This window comes from Sciurus carolinensis, chromosome X (genome assembly GCF_902686445.1).
Source record: "Sciurus carolinensis chromosome X, mSciCar1.2, whole genome shotgun sequence".
Taxonomy (NCBI): Eukaryota; Metazoa; Chordata; class Mammalia; order Rodentia; family Sciuridae; genus Sciurus; species Sciurus carolinensis.
The window spans coordinates 47,435,447-47,447,734 of NC_062232.1; the positions used below are offsets into that span (position 1 = coordinate 47,435,447).

The following is a 12,288-nucleotide window of genomic DNA, read 5'->3' on the forward strand; positions in this document are numbered from 1 at the left end:
TTCTCTAAGTACCTAAGCCACTACTCCTTTTCCCTATATCCATCACAGCTCCTGCTTCTTTGGGAGCTCTCACTCCTAAATTGACCCAGAGCAACTACCATGCATATGTTCACAACAGTTCCAGGGTCTCCCACCACAGACTCCATCCTCACTACCATGTACAACCAAGGCTGACTCTTACAGTCAGCTGCCAACCCTGGCCACCACAGTTATGCATACATAAGCAGTTAGACTTGCAGCCCAGTGACTGCCCTCATCACCATGCTTATAAACCCATAGCTGGTCCCACCAATTGTGGACACATGGACAACTCCAGCTCAGATGTGTAGCTAGCTGTCTATATATAAACAGATGATTTCAACCCTGTCATTAGACTAAAGAGGGCTCTGGAACTGAGGAAGATTCATGGCCCATCAAGCTTGTGCCCATTGTCATTGGCCCCAGGCCTTGTCACCCTGCATAAGCCCATAGCTGATCTCTGCCTAACATGTATGTGCATAAACTGGCCTCTCCAGCACAGGTGTACACATTGTTAGCTCTGACGTTCATCCAATCACTGAAAATATAGGTATATGAGGACTTCAAAAACTTTCACAGCACTGTGGACTTTCCATAGTTTTTGCAGTTGCCAATGTGACAGATCTCAGCTATCTAAGCCAACAAGATGTCTTCCTTCCCAGATATGGAATCACTGCATGCTCCTATAAAAAATACTTTATGACACAACACCTGGTGCCACAGTGCACCCCAGCATGCATCCCCCCAGTATCCACAACAGAGGAAGGTCTTTCTTTACCTACACCAGTCCATAAAATCTAGAGGAGATGAACATTTCTTAAAATTTGCAGTCAATTTCACAAGATTACAAAGATCTGGAAGAATTATGGAAACACAATACCACCAAAGAAACATAATGGGCTTTTAGTAACTGACCTCAAAGAATTAGAAGTCTTAAAAATGAAAGTAAGTTTTTTGAGTTCTTGATAAATCCTGGAGATTAGTACTCTATCTGAAGTGTGTGAGGTAAAGATTTTTTTCCCACTCTGTAGGCTCTCTCTTCACTTTATTGATTGTTTCCTTTGCTGAGAAAAAACTTAGTTTGAATCTATCCCAGTTATTGATTCTTGATTTTAATTCTTGCACCTTAGGAGTCTTGTTAAGGAAGTCTTGTCTTAAGTCAACATGATGAAGATTTGGGCCCACTTTTTCTTCTATTTGGTGCAGGGTCTCTGGTCTAATTCCTAGGTCCTTAATCCATTTTGAGTTCAGTTTTGTGCAGGGTGAGAGATATGGGTTTAATTTCATTTTGCTGCATATGGATTTCTAGTTTTCCCACCACCAGAAGAGGTTATCTTTTCTCCATTCTATGTTTTTGGCACCTTTGTCTAGTATGAGATAATTGTATTTATGTGGGTTTGTCTCTGTGTCTTCTAGTCTGTACCATTGGTCTACCTGTCTATTTTGGTGCCAATACCATGCCGTTTTTACCAAAAATACAAATAACCCAATCACTAAATGGGCTAAGGAACTGTACAGACACTTCACAGAAGATATAAAATTGATCAACAAATACATGAAACAATGTTCAATATCTCTAGTAATTAGTGAAATGCAAATCAAAAATAAGATTTCATCTCACTCCAATTGGAATGGCAAATATCAAGAATATAAGCAACAAAAAGTGTTGATGAGGATGTGGGGGAAAAGGTACACTCATACATTGCTGATGAGAATGCAAATTGGTGCAACCACTCTGGAAAGCAGTATGGAGATCCCTCAGAAAACTTGGCATGGAACCACCATTTGACCCAGCTATACCACTCCTAGGCCTATACCCAAAGGACTTAAAATCAGCATACTACAGTGATACAGCCACATCAATGTTTACAGCAGCTTAATTCACAATAACTAAATTGTGGAACCAACCTAGATGTCCTTCAATAGATGAATGGATAAATAAACTGTGGTATATATACACAATGGAATATTACTCAGTCTTAAAGTAGAATAAAATTATGGCATTTGCAGGTAAATGGATGGAGTTGGAGAATATCATGCTAAGTGGGATAAATCAATCCCCAAAACCCAAAGGACAAATATTCTCTCTGATGAGTAGATAATGATACATAACGGGGGCAGGTAGAGAAGACTGGAGGAACTTTGGATTGGGTGGGGGGCAGGGGGTGGGAAAGACAGTGGAATGAGATGGACATCATTACAAATGGTGTGACTCTACATCATGTACAACCAGAGAAATAAAAAGTTGTACTCCATTTGTGTACAAGGAATGGAAATGCATTCTGCTGCCATGTATAACTAAATAGAACAAATTTTTATAATGTTAAAAGGAAGTAATAAGAATAAAAGATAAAAATAAATGAACTCAATGACAGATCATTTGAAATCACCCAAAGCAGAAAAATAAATATGAAAGAAAGGAGAGGTGGAAAAAGTGTACAGGATACCTGTAACATTCAGAAAGCAAACATTTGCAGAATTTAGGCATCTCAAAAGGAGAAGACATAGAAAGAGAAACAAAGGTTATATAAATAAATAATGTCTGAAATTTTCACAAACCTAGAGGAAAATATAAACCTTTAGGTGCAGGAAGTTTGGAGGTCTCCTGTCAAATTCAAGTCAAAGAAAAGTTCACCAAGACAAATTATAAATAAACTGCCAAAAATCAAAGGTAAAGAATTCCAAAAACACCAAAAGAAAAGCATATCACGTAGATTCAAGTCTTGAGGAAGCTATCACTATATTTCTGGAAAATTCTTAAATACATGGTCCTATGATTTTGATGTTTCCTCCAAAATTCACATTGAAATTTAACTGCAAATATTACTGTTCTAAGAGGTGATTGTGTCATGAGGGCTTCACCCTCAAGAACAGATTAATGTTGTTTTAGCAAGAGTGAAGTGGACTCCTGATTAGAGAATGATATGGGCTCAATTTTTCTCTCTGCCTTACACATGCTGTTCCAGAAGTTCTAAGCAGAAAAAGCTGGAGGTGTCCATGTGATATTAAGCCTGCAGATTTGCCAAATTCAAGCACTATAAGGACATAGTTTCTCCCACCTAGTTCAAAGGATATTGTGCACTGCTTGGGGCCCAGGCAGATACTTGTCATGTGGGCAGTACCAAAGAAGACAACTCGCACTAGGGCAATTGAAGTCATGGAGTCATGGAAGTGGGATTATCCCCAGACCCCAGAACTACAGTGCCAGATTTGAAGAAATGCAGGCATGAGATTCCATCCTGACTTAGCCAAAGCATTGGCTAATCCCAGTAAAGCCATAGTGGTGGGGCTCTCTGATTCTTTGGAGGCACAACTTTTCAGTGTGTCCTGGAGGCAGCACATGAATTAGAAGGCAATTCTGGAGTCTTAAAACTTAATATTGTTAGCCCTGTTCATTTTTTGATTCATTTGGGATGTTATCTTTATCTTGTTTCCAATTTCTGCCTTTTCAAATGGGAATGTCTGTCCTATGCCTGATCCACTATTTGGGAACTAAATGACTTGTTTTGATTTTACTGGCTCATAGCTGGAAATAAATTTGCCTCAGAATGAATTGTGTGCCTTGAATATCAGTCATATCTGAATTAGATGATACTCTGGACTTTGGACTTTAGATTTGATGCTGGGATGTATTAAAGTTTTGAATTTACTGAAAAGGAAGAAATGTATTTTGTATATGAGGACACAAGTTTTGGAAGCAAAATGCTATGATTTGATTGTACAGCCCAATCCCATGAAGTTTGTCACTGTAAGAGTATTAAGAGGTAGGACTTTTAATAATTGATTAGGTCATAATGGGGTTCTACCATAATTAACTTATCAATGATATTATAGCAGGAGTGTGTTAGTTGTTTTGGGAGTAGGCTCCTAATAAAAGGATGAATTTTGTTCCATTTTTATTTTGCATTTATTCACTCTTCCTTCCATCAGTTTATGATGTAGCAAGAAGGCCCTCACCAGAGGCCAAAATCGTGCTTGTGGACTTCCTAGTTAACAGAACTGTAATATATAAATGCATTGATTTTTATAAATTACCCTGTCTGTGGTATTCTGCCACTGCAATATAAAATAGACTATCACATGACAATTAAACAGTGTGCTATTGAATAATCCTGAATCAAAGAAAAATAGGAAAATTTAAAAATACCTTGAGAAAAATGAAAATGGAAGCTCAATATGGAACAAAAGGAGTATTAAGGGCTGGGATATAGCTCAGAAGCAGAACACTTGCCTATTATATGTGAGTCCCCATATTCAATCCCCAGCACCAAACACATACACACACACACACACACACACACACACACACACACACACAAAGGCAGTTCTAAAATGTAAGTTTATAGCAAAGCATTCCTATATTAAATAGAAAAAAATGTGTAAAGGAAACAACCTAATGTTATATATCAAGGAACTAATAACTGAACAAACTAAAACCAAAGTTAGTAGCAAGAAGGAAATAATAAAGATCAGAGCAGAGATAATCAAAGAATAGAAAAACTCTAGAAAAATCAACAAAAATAAAATTTAATTGTGGGGAGAAAACTGAAAAGCCTTTAGCTAAACTAACTAAAGAAAAAAGAAGACAGAAATAAAATCAGAAATGAAAGTGGAGATATTACAAAAATACTCAAAAATGAAAAACATCAGAAGGGACTACTATGAACAAGTATATGCCAACAGATTGGCTACCCTAGAGGAAATGGATCAATTCCTATGAATGAAGAATGTATCACAATTGATTCAAGAAGAAATAGAAATCCTTAAATGAATAATAAGAAAGACATTGAATAGTAATTAAAAATTTCCCAGTGGAGAGGAGCCCAGGGTTGGGTACAGTGTTACATGCCTGTAAACACAGTGATTTGTGAGGTTGAGGCAGGAGGATTACAATTTAGAGGCTAGCCTCAGCAACTTAGTGATACCCTGTCTCAAAACTAAAAGGGCTGGAGGTATAGTTCAGTGGTAAAGCAGCTCTGGGTTCAACCCCCAGTACCAATAAAAAACAAGAAAGAGAGACCCAGGACCAGATGGCTTCAAGGCAGAATTCTGCTATTCATTCAATTAATTAACATCATTCCCTCTTATACTTTTCCAAGAAAATTAAAACTAAAAAGAATACTTTATCATGACCAAGTGGGATTTATCCCCAGGATCAGTTTTGTTTAACATATTCAAATCAATTCATAGGATGTATAACATTAATAAAAGAAATGATTTAAGAAATGATTATTGAAATACGTGCCAAACTAACTAAAAAAGTTCAATATAATTTTGCTATAAAATCTCTCAACAAACTGTGTATAGAAGGAACTTTCCTCAACTTAATAAGGACCGTGTATGAGAAGCCCACTGCTAACATTATAAAAGTGGAGAAAATCTGGAAATCTTTCCTCAAAGATCTGGTGTAACGTAAGGATGCTCACCATCACTACTTCTATTCAATATAGTACTATAAATCCTACCTACAGCAATCATACAATAAATAGAAGTAAAAGGCATCCAAATGGGAAAGGAAGAATTAAAATGACCCCTACTGGTAGCTGATATGATCCCGTGTGCAAAAAGCTCCAAAACCTGCACAAAAATGTATTAGTATAAACAAATTAGTAATTTACAGAATGCAAAATCAACATAAAAAACAACTATACTTCTTTACACCTATAATGATCTATTCAAAAAAGCATTAAATAACACCTTTTATGATAGCATCAGATATATTGAAATATTTCAGAACAAATTTAATCAAGGAGATGAAAGTCACACAGAGAAAACATTAAGATATTGATTAAAGAAGCTGAAGAGGACACACAGAAAATGGAAAGCTGTCCCATGCTCATTGATTGGAAAAATAAATACTGTTAAAATGCCCATACTACCCAAAGCAATAAACAAACTCAACACAGTCCATATGAAAATTCCAGTAATATTTTTCATAGAAGTAGACACAATGGTAAAATTCATGTGGAACCACAATGAGACCCAAAAGGGCCAAAAGAAACCTGAGAAGGAAAAACAAACTTGGAGACACCATATCCCTTGATTTCAAAGCATATTATAAAGCTATACAAATCAAAACAGTATGATACTGACATAAAACCAGATACTTATTAGACCAATGGAACAGAAAGGAAAAAACAGAAACAAACTAAAGCTAAGAGAAAACTAATTTTTGACAATGGCATCAAGAAGACACAACAGGGAAAGGCTAGTGTCTTCAGTAAATGTTCAGGAAACTGGATATTCACATTCAAAAGAATGAAATTGTACCTTATCTTATATCATACACAAAAATCAACTCAAAATATAAAAGAGAACTAAATGTAAGGTAAAAACCATAAAACTGCTGGAATATAGGATAAAAGCTCCTTTACATTATTAATTATTTTTTGATATGACACCAAAAGCACAAGTAGCAAAAGCAAAACAAACAAGTGGGACTACATTAAGCTAAAAATATTCCATACAACAAAGGAAATAATCAAAAAAATAGGTAGCCTATGTATTAGGAAAAAATATTTGCAAATATATATCTGGTGGGGGAGTTCAATGTCCACAATATATATGTAACTCATACAACTCAATAGCAAAAAATAAAAACAAAACAAAACCTGATTAAATATTGGCAATGAATTTGAATACGTATCTCAGAAGAAGGTATAAAACTGGTCAACAGAAGCCAGGTGAGGTGGTGCATACCTGTAATCCCAGTAGCTTGGGAGGCTGAGGCAGGAGGATCATGAGTACACAGCCAGCCTCAGCAACTTAGTAAGGCACTGAGCAATTCAATGAGATCCTGTCTCTAAATAAAACATAAAAAGGGCTAGGGGTGCTGCTTTGTGTTTGAATACCTCTGGGTTCAATCATCAGTACCCCCACACACAAAAAAGTCAACAGGTATATGAAAAGACTTCAACATCATTAATCATCAGAAAAATGCTAATCAAAACCACAATGAAATATCACCTCACGTTTTTTAAATGAATATTGTCTAAAACGAAAAAATATGTAATGTCTAGGGCATAGAAACAAAAATGATTCAATTATATTTCAACAAAACTAAAAGTTTTTGGTTTTCAAAGACATTGTGAAGAAAATGAAAAGCTAAGTCTTGTACAGTGGTGCATGCATGTAATCTCAGTGACTGGGGAGGCTGAGGCAGGAGAATTCAAGTTTGAAGCCAACCTGGGCAACTTAGATTCTGTCTTAAAATAAACAAAATATATACAAAGTGTTGGGGATATGACTCAGTACTAAAATGTTTCAGGGTTCAGTTTCCCGCACTGCAATTAAAACAAGAAAGAAAGAAAATGAAAGGCTATACCACAGACTCAGATAAAATCTTGCAAAAAACATATCTCTCAAAGGACTTATAAACACATAAAAATGTTCAACATCATTATCCATTAGGTGATACAAATTAAAACCAAAGTGAAATACAGTTATATATCTATTAGAAGGGCTAGGAGAAACATTACTGATAATATCATGTACTGGATAATTATTTAGAACAACTGAAACTCATATTAGTAGTAAAAATTCAAAATTATATAGTAACTTTAGAAAACAGTTTGTCATTATCTTATCAAAGTTAAGGAAACACCTATCATACAACCCAAAAATTCTAACCTTAGGTAATTACCTCCACAAAAATACAGAGACATAGGTTCTCAAAAAAATCTTGTACTGAAATATTCATAGCACCTTTTTTCAAAACAGCTCAAAACTGGGAACCCAGATGTCCATTAACATGTGAATGGTTATAAGACACAACTATTGACACATGCAACAACAGGCATATATAAGGCATATGTATTAAAGAATATATTAAGTGAAAGAAGCTAAACAAAATATCCAACTCTCTATATATTTATATGACTATCTATAAAAAACAAAAGTATGATAAGAAAAAACAGATCAATGTTTGCAAAGAGTCAGGGGTAGGTGCATAGATTAACTGCAAAGGGAGGATAAGAAAATGCTTTTTATCCAGTATTGGGGATTGAACCCAGGGGAGCCCAAGCATTGAGCTACATGTCTGTCCCTTTTAATTTTTGATTTATTAATTTTGATTTTGAGCTAGGATCTCACTAAGTTGTGCAGGCTAATTTGATCTTGTGATCCTCCTGCTCAGCCTCCCTAGTAGCTGAGAATACAAGTATGTGCACAATGCCTGGCAGAGAAAATTTTAATGGAGTAATAAAAATGCATGCCTATAATCTCAGAAACTCAGGAGGCTGAGGCAGGATGTTGGTGAATGCAAGCCTTGGCAACCTAATGAAATCCTATCTCAAAATTTAAAAAAATAATAATAAAAAATAAAATGGGCTGGGGAAGTAGCTCAGTGGTAAATTGTCCCTGAATTCTATTTCCAGTATGGAAAAAAATACTCCATATCTTGATTATAATGGTAGTTACACAACCATATGCAATAGTTCAAATTCATGGAAATATATACTTCAAATTTGCAAATCTTATTGTATGTTAATCATACCTAAATATCACTGACAAAATAACATCCTAGAACTGATAAAAATCTAATTTTGAAAAGTAAAATAATACATAAAAAGGGCTAACATACCATTATTAGGAAGACAGTCATTCATTTAACATATGAAAATTGTCCAATTCAAAGTCACCACATTAACAGATTTAAGGGTTAAAGAATACAAATATTTCTATAGATGAGCATTTTTTTTAATCCTCCAGGGGACATTTGGCAATTTGACAGTACCTACAGATATTTTGGTTGTCACAACAGAGATATGAGGAGGTGCTACCAGAATCCAGTGCATAGATCCCACAAATGTTATTAAACACCTTAAAATGCACAGGAGAGCCCACAATTGAGAACCACTGTTCTGTATTCTACTTTCTCCACTCTATAGGATGTTTGTGGTATCTATATGTTGCTATAAGGTATATACATCTAGGCTATTTCTTGCTACACAATACTGAAAAATCAACATCCTTCATGTTTCTTATCCCTCATGCTGGGGATAAAATTGTAAGTTGCTTCTAACTATATATCATTATACACAACACTGCCATGCAATCAATAGCCTTGGTTTGGCTCTGGAGCTCTATAAGACCTTCTCTGGGATATAATTTTAGGAATAGAACTACTAGGTCATAAACATGCTCAACTGATAAATACTGCTCAGGTGCTTTCTAGAATGGCTAATCCAGTTTACATACCATGCAGAAAAGAGTTATCATATCACACCTGAGGATACTATTCTTAGAAAGGCCTGGTTGAAAGTTTTGCCCATGACTAGCATCTTGGAAATTGGATTTCAAGAGGGTTCCCTACTCTATGATAAGCATTGTTCACTACCTGGACACAGTGACACACACCTATGATCCCAGCTGTTAGGGATAGGGAGGCTAAGGCAACTTAGTAAAACCCTGTCTCAAAAAAAAAATAACAAAATAGGCTTGGGATATAGCTAAGTGGTAGAGTTCCCCTGGTTTTAATTCCTAGTACAACAAAACAAAAACAAACAAACAAAAAAACTCGCTTTGCCTGTTCAAACAATGTGGTTTATGTTGAACACCTGCTTTCTTTCTGATCTTCTGAGAGTCTGAAATTTTTGTACATGCTAGACAGAGGGTGCCTATGTGATAAGCATATGAGAAAAACTTTGAATATGAAGTATCTAATGAGTCTCCCTGGAAGACATTTCATATGTTGTCACAACTTATAACTAAGGGATTTAAGGGTATCTTATATGACTCCACTGGGGGAGGACTCCTGGAACGTTGTGTCTGGTTTCCTCTGGACTTTGTCCCATGTATCTTTTCCTTTTGATGATTTTTCTTTGAATCCCTTCAGTATAATAAACATAGTCTTGAGTAAATTATATGCTAAGTCCTGTGAGTCCTCCTAGAAAATTACTGAACATAAGTGTGATATTAGGGACCACCTCAATGCACATTCCCATAAGCAAAGCAAGAAAATTTCCAAAGACTTATTTCTAATGGTATGCTTTGTGTTATTTGAATTTTGAATCATGTGTATGTATTCTTTAAAAATAAATATTTTTATAAAAAGGGGAAGAAGGTTGTCAAAACAACTAGGTTGTCTGCGAATGAGACCCAAAAGATGTTCGAGAGCCAGAGACGTCATATAAAGAAACTTCCTCATACTCTAGATGAGGAAAATAAAGCCCCAAGAGGACAGGATACTTGCCCAAACTTACCAAGACCATCATCATAAACATAGATATCAAATCCTCAATGTCCTATTCCCTACTATTCCTTCTTCTATGTCAATAGCCCCTTTTCTTGCACTTGTCACTTCCACCACCCTAGTGTTCTCACCTAAATGCCCTTAAGAGGCCTACTTTCTTGATAACTATTGTACCCTGTATTTCTCAAATTCCTGGATTTCCCATGTAATGAATATGTTGAGTTCCTTCCAAAACACTGGTTCTCATGGAAAATGAACTCAACAAGAAAAATGAAAGAGAAGCTAAAGAAAAATCTGACTCATAACTATCTTGAAGGACAAGGAGAAGAGAGTGGAATGGAAAAGAAAGAGAATCCTAGGCTAAACCACTGTACCTTCCTAAGTCATCAGAAACTGTTTAAAAATCAGGAATCAAAATCTGAACTAAAAAGGAACTTGTCCCCCACTGCAGGAAAAAGCAGACGAGTAGAACTAGACATGCTCCTTCTATTGCTTCCTAATGGTATTACAAAAACATCACCAAAGGGATAAGATACTTACATGCTCTAGGAAGCAGGGTCCTATCTCGCTGAGGTGGGGGTCATCATTGTTGTACTGTTTCTCTAGGTCTCTCACAAAGCCCATCTGAAACCTGTAGATGTCTTCAATGTTCCCAAAGATTACCTTCAGTTGCTCATCGCTGAACATGTCCCTTCTCTTTCGGCACTGCTTCAGGTAGCCCTGAAGATAAAGGAAAAGTTCAGGATGCAGATGTTCATCACTCTCAGAGGGATTCACAGCTTCCCAAACACTGGGGAGCCTCATTTAAGCTCCATGAAGTAGGCAGGAAATAATCATTTCCAATTTTCATATGAGGAAATTTAAGTTTAGAGAAGGAAGGCTACTTCACTAGTAAGTGATTTTCAGCAAAGGTCTTCAGAGTATAAAGACTCCAGAGTGTAGGACTTTCCCCACCATTCTGGGACTCCAACATCAAAGGACCTCTTTCCAGAAGGTGGTCTTGCATAAACTTACCTGTCTTAGTATCTATTGGTTTAGCTGGATCCATTCACAACTCTTAAGTTTTTTTCCTTATAAGACCCCCAAAATGTCTTAATAATATTGACAATGATCTGACAATGGAGGGCATGGCAGGAATACTTCGGAAAAGGAAATAGTAATGGACAAGACCAAACTATTTCTTCAGGTGAATATCTCAACTATCTAAGGTAGCTGACCTGAAGACATTATTTGGACGAGCTCAGACCACAGGCCCATGAGTACCTGGCTATGGTATTTATAAGATGGTATGTGTTAGGGCACATTTATGAATAAACAGAGGAATTAATACAGCTAGTCATGACAAACAGAGAAGGGAAGAAAGGATTCTTGGTTTGGTAAGTGAGCACCAAGGCAATATAATGAGATCTGGGGCACACTATAATTCAGGGAAATAAACACATCTTAAATTTGGTCTTCTATTCTAAACTTACTGGTGTGGGTTTCTTAACTGATAATTATGTCCTTATTAGAAATTGTTAGCAAATAAAAATATTCTAGGTGAGAACAAATTGTGGTCGTTTGGTTTCATCTAAAAGCTAAGTGTAATTTTCTGAATACCTTTATTAAGCACTGAGCCCCTAAATGAGTGTATTTAGTCTCTGATTTACCATATCTGGTCCTGCTCCCATTATTTTGTCTCCTCTAACTCAGTTGCCAATGAGGTCATCAAGGATTACTCCAGGAAGATTCTCATCCCTGGTGTCGATTCCTTTACCCACCACTTTCAAAATCTCACTTCTCTCTTCTCACCCACCAAATTCAGCCATTAATTATTAGGTGTACTTTAAGTTTTCAAATTAATAATCTGTGCCTGTTTTGACATTTATTTATCTAAAGACTTTTACCCTCATAGATTGGCATGCTCAAGATTTCCTGCATTCTTTCATTTGTTGATCACAAATAAGACACTCTGTAATTCCTACAATACTCTTTTGATTCCACTTCCTTTACTAAAGAATCTCCCAAAATTCTGCTTTCCTAGAAAGATTTCCTTGACTAATAGAGAATCAATAAACTGTAACTCCTCCTAGCTCTAT

The 12,288-nt window shown here is 36.1% G+C and overlaps 1 protein-coding gene across 7 annotated transcripts in view; it reads right to left on the reverse strand.

Annotated features, from left to right (window-relative positions):
• Positions 1–12,288, reverse strand: part of Arhgef9 (Cdc42 guanine nucleotide exchange factor 9) — a 266,710-nt gene that overhangs the window by 56,690 nt on the left and 197,732 nt on the right. For all 7 annotated transcript variants that reach the window (XM_047536786.1, XM_047536788.1, XM_047536791.1 and 4 more), the window contains one exon: positions 10,751–10,930. In XM_047536786.1, coding sequence (XP_047392742.1) covers positions 10,751–10,930 — 180 coding nt within the window. The remainder of the gene's footprint in view (positions 1–10,750; positions 10,931–12,288) is intronic.